General features: G+C 40.6%; 1 protein-coding gene across 2 annotated transcripts in view; it reads right to left on the bottom strand.

Annotated features, from left to right (window-relative positions):
- Positions 1–9,121: 9,121 nt before the first annotated feature.
- LOC121864518 (metabotropic glutamate receptor 6-like) overlaps positions 9,122–19,656 on the bottom strand; it is a 72,154-nt gene continuing 61,619 nt past the window's right edge. Inside the window, exons 6-13 of one of the 2 annotated variants that reach the window (XM_042363586.1) lie at positions 18,834–18,964; positions 18,143–18,291; positions 16,443–16,581; positions 12,984–13,154; positions 12,694–12,882; positions 12,279–12,456; positions 10,981–11,088; positions 9,122–10,141 (exon numbers count right to left, since the gene is read on the bottom strand). In XM_042363586.1, the coding sequence (XP_042219520.1) occupies positions 10,017–10,141; positions 10,981–11,088; positions 12,279–12,456; positions 12,694–12,882; positions 12,984–13,154; positions 16,443–16,581; positions 18,143–18,291; positions 18,834–18,964 (1,190 nt within the window). In that variant the 3' untranslated portion in view covers positions 9,122–10,016. The remainder of the gene's footprint in view (positions 10,142–10,980; positions 11,089–12,278; positions 12,457–12,693; positions 12,883–12,983; positions 13,155–16,442; positions 16,582–18,142; positions 18,292–18,833; positions 18,965–19,656) is intronic. The other variant, XM_042363589.1, reaches the window with a different exon arrangement.

Here is a 19,656-nt window from a genome sequence, read left to right as displayed (position 1 = left end):
TATATATATATATATATATATATATATATATATATATATATATATATATATATATATATATATATATATATATATATATATATATAATTAATTTGTAAAAAGGCATTGAAAGAGCTTAAGTCAGAAGGCTGAAAATATACAGTTACATATTTGGGGAATGATTTAATTACAAATAATATAAAAGTAACATAAGTGACACAAATAAGACATATAATAACTAGATGGGGAAAAGCTCAAACTACAGTTCATTTCAACATAGTGACAGTGCAAGGAGTAGTGTTTACTGGGAGTGAATACACTGATTTATTACAAGTTATTGATAATTTTTACAATGGTTGGGACTGGGCTGTTCTTATAGCGATCAGTTCGTGCACGTATGTATGTATGTATATATGTATGTGTATATATATATATATATATATATATATATATATATATATATATATATATATATATATATATATATATATATATATATATATATATATATTTATATATATATAGTTTTTTTTAATAGAAGTATGATTCTGCACTGTGCCATCACACATATCTAAAACTTGTTAGTTTTACCTTTACCACAATAATATTTAAGTTACTGTATACAGTTCTGTACTGTGACAATTTTAATGGTATAGTAAAACATTTATTGAGAATTGTGAACTCTTGGAACAATCTGCCAGAGAGTGTTGTGACGGCACAGAGTGTGAGCTCTTACAAGACAAGACTTGACCAACACTGGAGCAGGTTCAGATACATTCAGGAGGCGGTGCATGCCCAGTACTTGCCAACAGTGCGTAACAGAGACGTGACCGATCGCCCAAGCGGCTAACGAGCCGATCAGTGGTGAAGAGGATAAAAGTAAAAGTACTGTATGACATTCAACATGGAACTTCCAGGAAATTGTCTCCATTTGCATCTCAAACAATGTGACACTGACCATTTGACAAAATCCACAGACAAGAGGCAGTGAAGAAACACTTAATTTCATTATGTTTCTTAAGAGTGAGCAAATCACACTCAATCATAACCTGGATGATAACTTACTAGAGTAAAGTTGTTGTTTTCTGTGTGATGATCAAAGGTTCTTCCTTTATTTTGATGTTCGACACAAAAAGCACCACAGTAGAAAATATCATTTACCCACAGAAGACGAGTAAACAAAACATATTCACATATTTATCAATGCTGTGAGGGGAATTATTCTTAATACAGTCATTGTATAATACAGTAATACATGATTGAATGTTCAAAAGAAAAAAGCTCACAGAAATACAGGAAGAATACAAAACAATAAAGTTAAAACATACTTTAGTAAACAAAGACAACATAATGTAATATTTAAACTTAAGGCATGTATCACACACAAACTCCAAACTGTGTGAATACTTTAATCTCAATACTATAAAATAGGGTCATAACAAGAAGTGAATATCTCTTATAACAGACTCATTAATTCCTTCTGAGCTGAATAAAATCTTCCGGTGTTAGCCAAATAAAATATTTAAAGTGGCGACCCTATAGCGAAGGGATTAACGGAGGGAACTTCATCTATCAAGCTTAAAATCATACAAATCTCGTACACAATCACCCATACTGGAGAAACTGAGCAAAATCAAATTCGAGTTAAAGCATCAACTCTAAAAACTTTATTTTTATTAAAAGTTATCATAGTAAGATTTGAATAGAAGACTTCTGTACAGAAAGGTCGGGATATATTGCGATTTAAAAAATATATATATATATACGGGTATATATATATATATCGCGACTACCAAAATTATCTACATTTTCCAATATATAGCAATAAATTTATTCATTTTGAAGGGGGGAAATCAGGCAGGAAATATTTCAAATGTATCGCCATGGCAAACAAATGCATTATTTACTCACCAGAGGCACCACTGTGGCTGCTCACCCACGCATTCACGCTCGCCCGTTCAGTCTTTCTGAGTGAGTGACGAGTAAGCAGCCAACTTTGCTGCAGATTATGGCTTCTAAGGCGAGTGTAATTGGGTTACTAGTGATGTGAAAAGTAAAGTGAAGATAATGGATAGCTTAATGGAAAAGATTTAATACTGTTACTAATATTTTTGGTTTGTTCGTTTATGTAGGTGTGGGATTGTCAAGTGAGGGTGACAGTGTGGCGTCTGCTGCCGAGTTTTGGTGTTCCCAGGATGAATCGTCAGCTGCCGAGTCTGGTGTTCCTTGATATTGATATTGAAACAGCCTGTTATGCGAGTCCTATCTTCAAGAAGGGCGATCGTCACTCCAAGAACAACTATAGACCGGTGAGCCTGACCAGCATAGTATGTAAAGTATTTGAGAGCATTATAAGAGATGCCACGATGGAACATCTACTACGAAACATCCCTGTAAAGGATTGCCAACACGGTTTTATGTCGGGGCGCTCCTGCTTAACACAATTACTCAAGGTATTGTATATTTGGACCCATATTCTGGAACGGGGTGGTAATATCGACAATATTTACCTAGATTTTACCAAGGCTTTCGACAGTGCACCCCGTGAAAGACTGAAAATTAAACTGGAAGGGTATGGAGTTCGGGGAAATGTCCTAGCGTGGATAGAAGACTTTCTACATGACCGCAAGCAGTGTGTGGTGATTAATAGAATGAAATCATCATCTGTACCTGTCACAAGCGGGGTACCACAGGGCAACGTATTGGGCCGCTGTTGCTTGTTTGTTTCATAAATGACATGCCTGACGCTGTACACTCCTCCATACAAATGTTTGCCGATGACGCCAAGTTATTTCGGGAAATCAAGAACCAAGCAGACTGTGAAGAGCTGCAGAAGGATCTCTGTGAACTCCAAGAATAGTTGAAGAAATGGCTAGTGAGATTCAATGTCACGAAGTGTAAGAGGATGCACCTGGGGCGTACCAACGGTAAGGAGAAGTATCATATGTCCCAACGGGATGAAGAAACTGCACTATTTGAGACAATGTCAGAAGGACCCAGGTGTGTATGTTAACTATGAGCTGAAGTTCTCAGGCCATTGCGAGAAGCAGGTAAATCAGGCAAATAAATTATTGGGTCTTATAAGAAGGTCGTTCAGATATCTAGACGGTCTGTCCCTCGTAACGATCTTCAAGAGTGAAGTGCTTCCCCATCTGGAGTACTGTCACCCCGTCTGGTCCCCGAGATATGCTAGGGACTGTCAGTTGATTGAAAATGTTCAAAGGAGGGCCACCAGACTGGTGCCTGCACTTCGGCAGCTCAACTACCCTGAGAGATTGGAGCGCCTGAACTTGCCCAGCTTACCCGGTATACTACAGATGGGCACGGGGCGACCTAATTGAGGTGCATAAGCATCTCAACGGGCACTACTCAGTTGAGTGTCCTTACCTGGAGCTAGCAGATGCTCGCCCCACAAGGGGCCACAGCTCAAGGTTGAAAAAGCCGCAGGCTCAGAAAACTGTGAGGGGTAACTTTTTTGAGTGAGAGTTGTGAACTCTTGGAACAAGCTGCTAGAGAGTGTTGTGATGGCACCGAGTGTGAGCTCTTTCAAGACCAGACTTGACCAACACTGGAGCAGGTTCAGGTACATTCAGGAGCAGGTGCATGCCCAGTACTTGCCAACAGTGCGTGACAGAGACATGACCAATCACCCAAGCGGCTAGCAAGCCGATCAGTGGTGAAGAGGATAAAAGTAAAAAAACAGTAAAATTTAGTAAGAAAATAAACTCGTTAAGTAAAGTTTAGTCACTTTTATTGGCCTCCAGAACCTAACCCTATTTTCCTCACTGATTACATGTAATTATATATCGCGATTTGGTATATAGCGAACATCGTTGGACCCTATCTTGCGATATAACCCGACCCTACTGAACTGTCTGTGAATGCAATATAAATTAAAATTTGGTACAGTACTGCACTGTTCTTGTTTAGCCTCATGTACTGTACTGTACTGTACTGTACTGTACTTTGTTCACTACCAGCCTGCATCTGGGCCAAATTAAAGAAGCTCATGATTGATCAAGTCATACTGTCTTTTCCATTGCAAAATTACTGTAAAGGGAAGCCGAGCCCACATGTGACATTATGACCTTGATGGGAGCTCTGTTGTGATCATCATCCTGACTAAGAACACAGTTTCCAAATATTGTCAAAAGAGAAACAGTTCATGTTCCTGATCTTTTGTTAAGAAAAAGCCACTACCTGTACTAATAACGAATTACATACACATTACTTTACTTTTACTTTACTTTTATCCTCTTCACCACTGATCGACTTGTTAGCCGCTTGGGCGATCGGTCACGTCTCTTTTCCTTTATATTCTTCACCAAGAGGTCGGCTCGCTAGCCGCCCGGGCGATCGGTCACGTCTCTGTCACGCACTGTTGGCAAGTACTGGGCATGCACCGGCTCCTGAATGTACCTGAACCCGCTCCAGTGTTGGTCAAGTCTTCTCTTGAAAGAGCTCACACTCGGTGCCGTCACAACACTCTCTGGTAGATTGTTCCAAGAGTTTACAACCCTCACTCCGAAAAAGTTTGCCCTCACGGTTTTCCGGACTTGCGGCTTCTTCAATCTTGAGCTGTGACCCCTTGTGGGGCGAGCGTCCGCCAGCTCCAAGTAAGGACCTAGTAGAAACAGATTAAATTCCTACATTAGCATGTCAAGAACAATAAAACTTGGTGATAAATCACTAACTAGAAGCAGTGGTGGACTGGGCCATTGTCTGTCCAAGGGGAGAATGGGCAGCTGTGGCAGTAGCTAGCACAAATATTGGCACCATAAATATCATCCTGGTTAGCAAGAGGGATGCTTTTTTTATAACTCCGCTTCTAATGAATTTACAAACATCAGTTTTGTCTCATTATCCAGTACAGTACTGTACTTCGAAAATCCATACCAATGAATATTTCATTATGAAATAAATTGGTGAAGTGGACTTTGTTCTTCTCCAGGAATTCAGCAAACAGCGCTCTAGCTTAATCCGACACCCAAAAATATGTTTACAGTACGCTGTTATTGATAACACTCATCATAAATGACTGACCCACGTCTTTTTGGCACCATTTTGATCCTAAAGGGCATGTGCTGCCTACAAAATATTATTCCTAATTAGCTCATTTCACCTTACTATTTATTCTATTGGTACATTGTCTATTGTACTCAATTTAAAAAATACAAATGAGAAACTTGAGATCAAGATTTAGGCACTCGGGGCTGCCATGGATGGCTCGGCACAGCCAATGAGGATCGATGGGGGAAATAGCATGACTTCTCTTTAATTCCCTAAAGGTATACAGCACAGTACAGTTGGGCATTGATGATAATCTAAAACTTTTTTAATTTTTTCACTTTAAGATATCTACATTATCACTGTTTCACGTGCTAATCTTTACTTCCCAGCTTTGGATATTATTCTAGAGCAACACTTAAGTGTTAATATTACAGTACAAGTACAGTACTTGCAATTACTGAATAGTATAAAGAAAATAAATTAAATTATGAAGAGTTGTAGATTAACCAACATACTTCATTCCATCAACCAATAAACTTCATTGATAAAATCTGCTCTAGACTCTGGTTACAAAGCTCCCGTGAACAGAGTACAGTACTGTGTAGCATCAATATTTTCTAGACAGTACATTGAGCAGACCAGACTATTGAATATCTAGTACTGTCTCAGCATAACTGACTACGCACAGAGTCAATGAGGATCTCTCAATTTAGTATTAGAATTTAAACTGTCTTCAATTTAGAGTGTAATATCATAAGGTGGGTTTTTTATTTTGAAATATAAATACTACACAGTTTAAAATACAGTACTGTACTGTAGTTTGTAATACACCTGTAGTTTATAGTGTCTTATATTGTACAGAAGCACAAAACGACACCGAGTTCAAGCAAGAGTTAAATTATTACATAACTCAACTTTCTAAACCTGAGGAAATCTTAATAATTCTTACAAAAATTTATTGAACTCCAAATTGAAGTCTGTCTAATAATAATACAAGTAAATCCATGACTTGAATTTATCATTTATGAAATTTTATCATGAAATGAACTTACATGTGAGGCAAACTATAGTGTAAATCTCACACACAGTACAGTACTACAGTACCACCATAAATTTCTGTGAACCTCGATTCTTGTCTTGGAAATTCTATGTGCAGTCACAGTCAAAAGTCCTGTCGCTTCTCCTGCTGCCCCACAAACCACAAAATTCAGACCCGTGAACCTGGAGCAGCAGCCACTGATGATTTGCTGCTTCAGATTCACAAGTCTGAATCTCGGGATTCTTAGAAGGGACAGAACTTTTGACCATGACTGTACATCACACATTTTACTTTGTAAAGCACCTTTACAGGAAGCACAGGTACCTCAGATCTGGAGTAGTGTACCATATAAAATTTATACTTTTAAGTATAAAACTGCATTGTCACTCAAATTTCTCACATCTGGTAGGCTACATATTTTACAGTAAGATCTCATATTTCGTGCGATTTTATTTCGCGTTTTTTAATTTTGCGAGCATTACCTAATGTAACCAAGTCTTATATTTGGCATAAAATATCGTGAATTTTGCGAGATCCAGCCAGCTGAATGCTGGCCACCGCCTTGAATGACATCACAGCTCTCATACCAGTTACAGTCATTTCTGCTACAACGCCTGTTTTGTCACCGCGAATTGGTTGTAACGCGATTGATGAATAGGGAAACGCTGTTTTTAAAATGCGAACTTTTGCATATGAATGTTGGCTATAGAGCGATTCCATCCTCAATGCTTTTATTCCATTCTCAACGTTTTAAGCGCGGCGCGGGGTTAAGCAATGTTTACAGTTCACGTTCAAGATCACATGTTCAACTGATTCGTGTCTTTTGTTTGTGAAGTGTTTTTGAGAGGTGTAAATTTCGTTCTTTTTTTGCAAAAATAGCTGTTACCCATAAATACTGTATGAAAAGAATATGTAAAAAGAATGTTTCACAGTGAGGACTAATAACAGTTTACACCAGCGCTCTCTGTTTACATCTCGTGATCAGTTGAATCATGCGGTTTCTGTCAATTACTCCGTGATTTTTGCTGCTTTCTCCAATTTTGTTGTGTTAGCGATGAATAAGGTGAGAAGAATGTTTCCAAGAACCGTTCTGGTGATCGAATTGCCAGAGGTTAACGTAAAAGAGGTTTACAAGAACGCAACTATCGTGTTGTAGCCTGCGCCATCCTAGCGACCGCCCAGGCTGCTACTGTGCTTTTTTGGGTGGTGCCACTGTAGTGGATTTCTCCCCTACAAACGCTGTTTGTCGCTGAGTAGCCAACCCCGCGAATTCCCCAGTGTATGCCTCGTGGTCTAGGTCAACCAGCGCCGCCTTACATGACGGAGGTCAACTATTAAGCCACGCCTACCTCCGTTATATAAGACCTGACCTCGTGGTGACCTACCTCTCTCTTTCTACCTACACCAACCAGCAAGCAACACCTCCTCCTCCGCCTGCCTGCCGGCCCTCGCTCCCGCCGGCGAGCATGGCGACCCACAAGCTGTCCTCCTCTGAGCATCCTCACCAACCAGCTCTCTCTACATCACGCTTGTAACCACGCTGCCACTTCCCAGCACCAAGCTGCATTGTACATCCAACACAACATGTATATAGAGAGCACATTGTGAGTTTCCTTTCTCCATCCCATCCTGAGTGTGAAGCCAAAATAACTTACCCCACACCACCACCTGTCAAGTCAAGATAATGGCCTCTACCTCTACTGGGGGTCCTACTGGTGGGGGTGGGACACACACACCTGGGCGGCCAAATAAAGAAAAGGAGAAGCGGGACTATCATAAGGGAGTTAAGTTTGCCAAGTACTTGATGCAGGATAAGCAGCGCGAGATTAAGTTACTTGAGGAAGGCCTAAAAACTAGTGTCTGGAAAGCACAATCAGGTCAATAAAGGCAGAATTTGTATCATTTGGAGGTTATAAATGGTTGATGTAGAGTGGCCAGTGTAGTGGATTTCTCCCCTACAAACGCTGTTTGTCGCTGAGTAGCCGACCCCACCAATTCCCCAGTGTATGCCTCGTGGTCTGGGTCAACCAGCGCCGCCATACATCACGGAGCGGGGGTCAACTACTAAGCCACGCCTACTCCCGCTATTTAAGACCTGACCTCGTGGTGACCTGCCTCTTTCTACCTACACCAACCAGCCAGCAACACCTCATCCTCCTCCGCCGCTGCCCGGCGGCCCTCGCTCCTCCTCCGCCTGCCTGGCGGTCCTCTCTCCCGCCGGCGAGCATGGCGACCCACAAGCTGTCCTTCTCTGAGCGTCCTCACCAACCAGCTCTCTCTACATCACGCTTGTAACCATGCTGCCTTCCCAGCACCAAGCTGCATTGTACATCCAATACAACATGTACAGTATATAGAGAGCACATTGTGAGTTTCCTTTCTCCAACCCATCCTGAGTGTGAACCAAACATCTCATACCCCACACCAGTCTATATTGTTATTTTTCCCACTAGTTTCTGCACCCGGTATTTACATTTGGCGAATTTGAATTTGGCGCAATTTTTCCAGTCTATATTACTCGCAAAATACAAGATCTTACTGTACTCTAATAAATCACACATAATAAACATAAGTAACATTTCTTCACTCAGGAAATACAGTACAGTGAGTTCTGCTATAACGCGTGTTTTGATAACGCGAATTTGCTCTAACGCGATTTATGAATTAGGAACGATATTTGTATAATGCGAACGCTTGTTTGCTATAACGCGATTTTTGCTTACTATTTCTCCAATTTTGTGGTATTAACTGTGAATATGGTAAAGAAGAATATCTCCAAGAAGCGTTCTGGTGATAGAATTCCCGGTGATGATCGTAAAAGAAAGGATATAACACTTGAAGAGAAGCTCGATGTTATCAACCTCAAAATCACCCTTCTCCCCCATCAAGTAAAGTGTCACATTTACTGTATGATTTCATTATTAGATATGAATGTAACATTTATTTAGACTGTGCTATCCTTTGTGTTAGGCTAACTACTAAATTTTTTCGATTTCGAGTAATCTGCACCTAACCCTATTTTCTCCATAAGCCGTTATTTCTATTACGCGATTTTCTATAACACGATATTTTACAAGAACACAATTATCGCGTTATAGCAGAACTACCTGTACAGTATAAAACAGCCTGATCATTTAAATACTGTATACTTAAAAGCAATGAACATGTTTTTGTTGTTGGGACATAAGTGCAGCTGACAAACTCTTACAGCATCACACACCATAAACTAATTTTTTATTCTTTATCTGTCCCAACCATTAGTCACAATATAACCATCTACTCTTTTATAACAACTTCTACTCCTTATAAGAATTGTTTAATGGTTTAGGTTGCTGAGTTCATTTCTCTATCTCATTACTGTATCCTCTTCCTGTCACCAGTATATTTGTAAAAGTTTTCAAGTAACTTATTTCTTTTCCCATGTATGTTTGTGCTTACCTATGGAACAAGTTGTCTCACATCAGAATGAATAACACTGACAGCTACACCAGAACATTTGTGTAATATATCCTGATCACTACCACCAACACTGTTTACTTTATCCTCTTTGCCACTGATTGGTTGCTTGGGTAAACACTGTAGAGAAAGTGACCCCTATAGAAATTATTATATCAATGTCACATGTATCCTTTAGACAAATGAGACCTTCAACAACACAGGCAGTGGCAGGGACAACACTGGTGGTGGCAGGGACAACACTGGTGGTGGCAGGGACAACACTGGTGGTGATAAGGAACTACATGTACTTCCACAATCTGGGAGTGAGTGTTAGTGAGGGCTGCTGATGGTAATGTAAACTACCCACAACACAAATGATAAAATGGTTAACTACAGCACCTGGATAATGAGGACCATCGCTAACAATGATGCACATACTATTACTACTGTACCAATCTTATACCCAGAGAAGAGTTGTTAGTGTTGGGGCCATGAAGACTACAGTCACACCTCTGGCTTGTAATACTCACCTCAGGTATGACCATACACCTTAGTACATCATGCCAGCGTGGGTATGGGATCGGAACAGGTAGAAGTTTGGGTTGGAGGAAAGGGCGTAGTGTGGTGCAGGCGGGTCTATGCTGGTGTAGACGCCGTCATCTGCGCGACTCATACCTGCAACACCCAAACACCTGTTGTAGAGTAACCCTGTTTAATCTTATCACTACACACCACATCATAGAGCATTTGCTGTGTCTCATTATAAAAAATCAAAGTGCTTCAGTTCCCCAATTGTCATAAGACAACTCTCTGTTGGCAAAATCTTTCTTCTGTAGCATAGCATTAGAAAAATCATAAAAACAAAACTACAGCATTGATAAAAGGAAATCAGATTAAAAAGTAAAAGATCGCTGACACTTTCAAAATCAAATTTAAATGCATTACAGAACACATGAAAACTTAAAATAACAATTTGAAAGAAAAATGTCAACAGGTGGGCATATGGCTGGGCACAGATGGGCAATTGCCAGAATTTAAATACCTGTACTTACAAGTCTTGCATTTCCTAGGCCAAATGTACCTTACACTTCAAGATGGACTTTAGCAACACACACAACCAGGTCTTTCAAAATCACAGGCAGCATCTAAATCAATCTTAACACTCAACACCACATGAAGATTAAATGTAGGTGTAGTGTTTGAGTTTTGTTGTTTTCAAGTGTTACTTTAACTTGACACACAACATTCCAGTACTGAGTCCAACTTATCTTTATGGAATAACTAATTTCAGTCCTCTAAAACAGTACATAGGAGTGTCAGTAGTAATTATGTCACAAATGTAGTAGATAGTGTCTCAAGGTACAGTAATGTCACCACCTGGAGAAGAAAGGGGTTAACACACACCATGTAGTCTTCAAAAGTGTCAACAGCAGTGGTGGTAAAGTCAGCAAATGTCAGCAAGTCAAATCAGTAGAAGTGATGTCAGCAGAGAGTGAAGGAGAGTGGAAGAATACCTTGATAGTAGTGATGATAATAGTGGAGTGCAGGCCAATAATATGGTGCAGGTGGTGGGGGCTGGGAGTGTGGGAGGGGAGGAAGGGCCCCACCATACCTGTAGTGATCTGAAACATATGTGGCAGAACCAGAGTGAGTGGCGGTGAAGTAAAGGGTAACACAGATGTGAATGTGCAAATCTATAAGGCCACTAATTAGTTGTGAAAGGTGCATGTGCTGAGTAGCCTCTCTCAGGTCTACGTGGTTATTAATTATTTACAATGTGGGCACTGTACTGTAACTGCTTAAATATTTTTCTGATTTATAAAAGAACAAATTCCTGAAACACTAACATAGGCTTTCCTGACTTGAAAGGTGTTATAACACAGAAACGAACACAAATGGCTCCTAAAAACAGATTTTCTTATACTGTTCTGTACAACTTCTAAGTATTCATCTCTTATAATATATTAAGGACAATGCAACTGTATACAGTACTGTACATTCTTGTCTTTCAAGGTAAGTGAGGTGTTTGAGGGCCGGCACCAACCTGACACAACGGTCTTTCTTTGGACATATGGATTAGCAAACAATTTTTGGCCTATCTTGAAGACAAATGAGAATAACTACAATCAGTACAGCATTTTCTCCTTATTACTGTACTGTACGTGTAACTCGTGGACAAACTTTTATCATGGAAGTTTCTGAGACAAATTACATGAGCTGAAATATAACAAATCGTTATCACTTGAATAAAGCGGAACAAGAATCCAACACTTGGAGCAGTCCTTTAAAAGATACATTGAAGATACTGTACAGTACTATACTATACTTTCATTGATTTAACTGTTGAGTGGTGCCAAACATCTGGGTGGTAATTCTAAAAAACAAAATATATTTCAAAAGTTCAATAGATCTTTACTGTGTAACTGATGACACAGATTCTTAAAAATTAAAAAAAAATTAATACTTAAGTTCAGTATTAATTATTTTCCCCCAAATTGGACACAAAAAACAGTTTCTGCTTTAATCTTGACAAGAACATTTCAAATTACTTAGATATTATTCTGGCAGATGTGGTAGTTACGACAACTTACCTGCACATGAGGACTGTATGTATACTTTACCCAGCACTACTGATATTAAGCTCATATTTGACTTAATCTTGTTCCACCAAAGAGAACACTGCGGTATGTGTAATCCTTAGACAATTTTTATATTTCTCAAGGACAGGAGTAATGCAGGAACAAATGAACTTTTTAACCTCACAACATTTGCACTGATCTTAAACCTGTAGCAGCTGCACTACATGGCGTACCTGGTAGTCGGGTCTTGTACAGAGAGGTGGCGGGAGTGAGCAGGTCCTTCGGAGTTTTGATGGGCTTGAAGAGGAAGAAGGAAGGGGAGTAGCGAGCCCCACCAGAGATCGTGGACACCTGGTCGTCCCGGTCCTCACGAAATACCCCCTCTTTACCTACTGCTGCCAGCTGCCGCCCCTGTTGATGAGGAAGGGGTAATTTTCCCAAAACATTTCTTAACAGGTTAAGTAATATTAAGGCTTCAATTTGATGGTCTATACTGTATATCACACTGACAATGATTGTCTACATATCATAGGAACTACAGTATTCCCATGACACAGTGCCATTAACCATCAGAAACACTAGTCAATGCTTCCACTAACCAGCGGTAACGCACCCAGTCAGTAGCAGTGGATGCTGGCAGTGACTCACCTTGGGTATGAACATGACAACAAAGACAATAGTAGCTGTGGCGACAATACCGAAGCCGAGACAAGCTGGCTGGTGTGGCAAGGGCAGGATGAAGCCTGCCAGTGTCCAGGCCAGCCACAGTGGCAACACCAACCCTAGTGCCGCCCCCATGTACGCTGCCTCACGATAGTTCTCCCGTATACCTCGGCACTGAAAGGAGGCATCATGAAGGTGGGAAGAAGTGTCACAAAGACATTAGGAATGCACATACAAACACACAAGAGGTTCTCTAACAGGATGGCACCACTCACCTTAATGGCCAGAGCAGCTACAGCGATGATGAGAACAATGACGTAGATAAGGGAGAGGAGGAAGTGCCTGTAGGGGGCGAGGCAGGAGAGGTGCAGTGCTCCGGTGTGATGATCCCTCACCACCGTCACCCCCGCCGGCTGAGACCACTGCCATTGGATGTTGATGCTGACCTGTCGACACAAAACATTAGTCCACATCACCTACCCTATCTGTACTCTTATATGTGACACCTGTTATTCATAATTACTGCAGCATCTTCACCCTACACTAGCAGTCAGACTCTACGGAACTTTTAATAAATGTCCTACTTTATTAGAATTACTGTCAGTATGTAAAGAGGCATCACCTGTTTTCTTTGTTTTGATTTTTTAATAGGTTACACTCTTGATCAAGTGTTTGGCAGTGAATGTACATCTTACTAGGTGGAGTCTCACTGTCTGCCTCTGATAGTGCAAATTTCTGCTGTTTGTAAACCTTGAAATTATCGAGAATTATAATTAATTGAGATCATTTTCGTGCACAAAACCTTCACAATCAATTCTAATCCTTATTAATGTTCTTTCAAACATCGGGAAGGTGGCTAAAAATTTGGCTTAACTTTTGGCATTCTCAAGCAAGTTATTTCAGCGTGAAGAGGAATAATAATTAATTATTATTACTCTGTATTATTATTTTTTTACGTGCATTAGCCCACCCTGGCACAGGTAATTTTATGATCCACATCAGGGCCTGGGGGGGATATAATAAAATAATAATAATAATAAAATTAATAACTTAATATAATTATAATAATAAAGAGCCATAAATAAACACAAAAATTATAAAATATATCAAGAGTGAGAAACAACACAGGTATATGTATGTTGTGTTGTCAATAGTAAGAGAAACAATTGAGACCCTGCAATTGTGTGAAAATGAGGAAGAAAGTCAGATCATCAACCTGGGACTTGGTCACATGTGGCAGCAGGGTCTACCATTAGACAACACATTATGCTTCCAATATCTTCCCAGGCGGTAGTACCTCCCTGTTTGGTAGCTGACTACCTACTGGTGGAAGTAATGGGTGGAGTATATCATTTGAAGCAATATCAGCAGTCAAAGAAAGCTAATGTGTTTATGCCGCACCGTTAAGGGGCGAGTGAACAAACTTAACAAGATGGATTGATTGACTCGTCAGCCGTAAAGAAAATAGTAAGTAATAGACTTTTACGACACATGTGTTCAGTGCTTTGATCAATGGTTGAGTTACTTGCAAAACCTTGAACATATGCAGTGGGCCTCATTAAAACAACTTCCACAGTGGTTGTCGGAAATTTATATTTTTAAGTATTTTAACCAAATGACCCCCCCCCCCTCCCAAAAACCAACAATATTAGCTGTTCAAAGTGGGCAGGGCTTTGGAGTATTGGAGTAGAGGGAAAATGGGGTAAAATATTAAAAAAAAACTTAGCTAACCATAAAAATAAAAAATAAACTATAAAAAGTTTACATTATTCGTGTTTTTTGGTGTTTACTATTACTTTTTACTTTCATCCTCTTCACCACTGATCGACTAGTTAGCCGCTTGGGCGATCGATCACGTCTCTGTCACGCACTGTTGGCATGTACTGGACATGCACCGGCTCCTGAATGTATCTGAACCTGCTCCAGTGTTGGTCAAGTCTGGTCTTGAAAGAGCTCACACTTGGTGCCGTCACAACACTTTCTGGTAGATTGTTCCAAGAGTTCACAACTCTCACTTCGAAAAGGTTTGCCCTCACAGTTTCCTGGACTTACATGCTTCTTCAACTTTGTGGGGCGAGCACCCGCCAGCTCCAGGTAAGGACACTCGAGTAAGTAGTGCCCCTTGAGATGTTTATACACCCCAATTAAGTCCCCCCTCCCTTGCCCGTCTGTAGTATAAGCTAGACAAGTTCAGGAGCTCTAATCCACCAGTTGTTCGCGCCGTCCATTTTTTCTACATATGTTCTTAGCATTACAGTATAGTAAGTATTTTGAAAGTGGCAACAACTTTTTATTTTAATTATAAGTACTGTACTGTATTATTATGTTGTTGTTTTTTAGTTTTTCTCTAAGGTCGTAAATCACAGGGGCTGATCGAGGAGGTGTAGACCCCCGTTTACACCAGAAATTTCAATATTCTTTTTCTTTAACGCAGTATTATACTCAGGCGATTTTGTATGGTAAAATGTAATTACTATTGACACCAGAATATCTCCTAACATCAAGTGCAAGTGGCTTCAAAATGCCCATGATATTGGTCAGAATTAAATAAAATTTCGGGGGTGGGGGAACTCATAGCGCCCCCCCATGCAGCTAGATAGGCTCGCTGTGCTCCCCATGCTCCCCCACCCACAACTTGGATCCCCACCAGGTATAAAAATAAGTACTTTATGTTTAATAAGGTGAGGAGGGGTCTGCCCCCGGCTAGGAAGTTAGGCAGGTGGAAAAACTAACGAATTCGAACAACTTCTGGAGGTAGAGGTGTTGTCATACATACCGTACTTCTCACAATATTACCTAAGAGATGTACCACTTACGTTTTTTGCCAAATATTTGTATTATTATTATTATTCATGAGATGCTCCGCTTTTAGCTATAGAAATTCTGGTCACCTTACACTTTAGGGAAATTTTCTAGAGGTAAACTTGTTTCTTACCCCATAAATATGAGGAAATGGCTTGGGAAATTGTATGTTTCCAACTTTTGGTTTTCCGATATTTTCATGGTCAACACAGTGCTCAGTGTCAGTGTCAGAGACGCCGCCATTACTTGGTTATATGCACACCAGCAGACAAAACACATTTCATAGCCATTAACACTCCCATTAAGTAAACATGAAATACTGGCAGCAGTTTAATTATTTATATCAATAATCTTATTACTTTAATCCCCCCAAAGCAAGGAATTGTGGGTTTTCATACTACTATACTATACTGTGCCTATTAGTTCGGCGGTTTTGCATGGGCGTTGTTTCAAACCTAAACACCGTAAACTTGTCTCTCAGTGACATAAATAATACATTGTAGGCAAGATAATTCAACCTGACTTAACTTCCTAAGATTTAAAGGTTTGGTTTTTTTCTATATTAGGTTAAATTGTGTAGGTTTGTTAGGGTTAGTTTGCTTATTTTATAGTCAACAGATGGAGGGCAGCCAACATGGCGGAAGTAGGACATTTGCAATTCCTCCAGCCATATATTTTTATTCATGAGGCATGAAACACGTTTTACTCTGTAAAAGAATTTCCCTCGAGGGGCCTCCTCCCACGAGCCTGCGTCTAAAGTATTAACCAATACGTGGAGCTTCCTTCATTGTACTGTCTGTACACGCCACACTTATATAAATATTACCTCAAGTTATACCGCACAAAACTGACTTAGTTCATAAAGGTTAGTCACAGCAAACTCTGCTTCACTGGGTCCGACTGTCTCGCTCACTCACGGGAGCTCTCCTCACCTGCACGAGGACGATGAAGAAGAGCAAGAGGCCCTGGTAGTGAGCTGGCAGGTACACCCCCGAGTTGAGGGAGATGAGGAACACAAACTTGACCAACAGTGTCGCGAACACCAGAGCGCTGGAGAAACCCACCACCAACCTGTTGACATAACCACACCGACACAGTCATAACTATAGTCTTGTTTACCTTATGACCTAATGGTCACCCACTAGAGGCGGCCATGCCGAGGGAAGATGGCCCAATACTGGTCTTGATTCCAGAGCCCGGGATGAGAACCGTTCCATAGGTCTACCAGCCTCTGTGTGCAAAAGTATTTCACATACAGGGCCAGAAGGTGGTAGGCCTATGGAACGGTGTTCATTATTTCACCTGTAACATCACCTACCTGTTGTAATACATCAACTCACATGTTATACATAACCTTATTTGTAACAGCACCTTACAGTTGTATTATAACCTCTGTGATAAATCACTCACCTCACTGAAGCAACCAACCAACATCCATATTTTTAATAACTACAGTACTTTACTTTATCCTCTTTACCACTGATCGGCCTGTTAGCCTCTTGGACGGTCGGTCACGTCTCTGTTACTGGTGGCAAGTACTGGGTGTGTACTGTACTGGCTCCTGAATGTATATGTACCTGCGCCAGTGTTGTTCAAGTCTGGTCTTGTTGGAGCTCACACTCGGTGCCGTCACAACACTCTCTGGCAGTTACCACATATAACGTTACTCTATGACTGATCAAACACTCTAAGTGCATCTAACAGCTGTTTATTGTAAAAGTCATACAATAATACATCCTTCGGTTAATAAGTCTATTCTGGATATGTAACCCAAACTATTTAACACTAAGTGTGTTTAGAAAGAAGGTTAGCTCTCACTTGACTTCATAAGGTTAGGTTAATGTGGTGGTGACATAAGTTGGGGTTAATCTTGAGGTGATCCCAAGCTGCTAACAGTCAAGATCTACTACTAAGAATATAACATACATCAACTTTATCAGCTCACAGATATTTTAATCAAGAAAACAACTGTTAAATCTTTCATCAGAAGCGACTGTTGCTAACAGCCCTCAACCGTGACACAAACCCGCAAGAACTCGTCCTTGAAGATAAGTGATATGTTCAATATTATTTTTACAATGCTACACTTGACGTATATCTCTTTGATTTACTGTAAACAATAGATATGGAAGATAAATTAGTTCTGCATTCATAAATAAGCCTTAGCCTTTACATATACAGTATACAGACCTAAACCACATAAAAAATGGTATCTCCCTGCACTACAATAATGTTCTACAGCGAGTCAACACAAAGTTCTGTACGGTAGACTGAACAGTTCGTCCCCCAGCCACTAGAGGTGGCCAAACCGAGGTCAGTGGCCTGTGTAGGATCCCTCTATTGTTTTTGATAATTTTGTCAAGGGTTATTCCACAGCTTAGGCTGATAGACCATTCCATAGGTCTACCACCTTCTGCATGATAGCGTAGTAGAAACTCGTCAACCCACCTCAGCCAAAATTTGTCCACTAACAACTGAAATCTAACCCAATTTGGCGTGAAAACTACCAACCTTACAACTCGGGGGGGGATACTGACACAGCTACACAAGAACTGATGACTGACTATCCAATTGTAAACCTGTATGACAATTTTACTGAATAAATAATATTATTGTTATTAGAGAGAGTTACCTTGTGGCGGCACAGGAGAGCGGCGTGGGGGCGAGGGCGATGGGAAGGCCAGAGAGGGAACACAGCAGGAGTCCTACCAGCAAGCACTGCCCCAGGAACAAGTGACGACGTGAGGGTGTCCCGTGAGCTGCCCGCACCAACACATACACCTGCACCACACACGCGTCATTACTGTCGGCACACACTGCACTCTGATCAGTGTACAGTATCAGGGGATCAGGACGGTGCACATAGTAAGAGGTTTGGAATAGTTAAAAGTCCTGAGAAGTGAAGGCTGGGGGTCAACTGAGGCCATGGAGAATGTGACCACCGTAGGTCAAGGGAGGTGAGAAGCCGGGGGGGAGGGGGGTGACTAGTTCTTAAAGAATTTCACATAAGGAGTGGAGGTTGTGTGAGAGAAGGTCGTAGAAGCCTCTCTCTGACCTACCAACAGATATTACTTAAAAATCTAGTTCCCATACACCAATATCTGTGGACATAATCATGATTTGTGGGAAATTATATGAGGTGATGCAGAAGGAAGTAAACTAACAACACGAAGGGAGGGTTGAGGCTCCTCCCCACATCTGCTGCCACAAGAATAAACAAGGCGGGAACCAATGACGTCCTCTCAGGGACCTTAGTGGAGGGTGTAGGCGAAGGTGGCAGTTTAGTCATCACACATCACCTACTTCACCTCCGCCGCACTCACCTCGAAGGCCACGATAGCTGCGGCGTTGGTTGCGGCTGCGGCGAGGAGAGGCACCACCCACGGCGCCGTTCTCAGGTAACTCACGCCCACACTGCTGGTGTTGACTGGAGGCGTGATGCCATCCCCGCCACCTGTAAACACCAAACAACTCACACAATATTCTCAAGCATTATTGAGTGTTTTTTACCCGCTATGTGAAGACTAAAACACACTTGAAGACCCAACACAAAGATGATGACAAGAATGACACTACAATTATTACACCAGAGTACAGATTCACACACACACACACCCAAGGAAGAATGTCTGATAAGAATGGAAATTACTTCGTTGAATTAGCTTAAAATCTCCACACAATAATGCCAAATGGTAAAAATTTCACGACTGAGATTCAACTTTAACTAGATACGTTCACATAACACGAAGAGATAATATTAACAGACAGTACAACAAAATATTCACTAAAAGATTTTATATTTTACTTTGGCGTTAAGTGAACGTATCTAAGTCAAGATGGAATACGTAGAGTTTTCATAAGCATTGGATGTTAAGTTTATCGAGTCAAAGTGAAACAAATAGTTATGTATTTGTTTATGTTCTTGTTTTGAGTTTTATTAATCAACTAGCTTGGAGAACAGTACAATATTCTTATATATTCCATGCGAGTTCTGGACCTGACCTGACCGACCTAACCTAACCAAAGTTAACCAAATCTAACCAAATCAAAGTTAACCAAATCTAATCTAATCTAACCTAACCAAAATTAATCTAACCAAACCTAACCTAATGGAACTACACATGTCCAGAACAACCTCAGCCCGGT

This window comes from Homarus americanus, unplaced genomic scaffold (assembly GCF_018991925.1).
Source record: "Homarus americanus isolate GMGI-L3 unplaced genomic scaffold, GMGI_Hamer_2.0 scaffold25860, whole genome shotgun sequence".
Taxonomy (NCBI): Eukaryota; Metazoa; Arthropoda; class Malacostraca; order Decapoda; family Nephropidae; genus Homarus; species Homarus americanus.
Note: the sequence above shows the minus strand (reverse complement) of the source record. Positions and strands in the feature narration are given on the sequence as shown.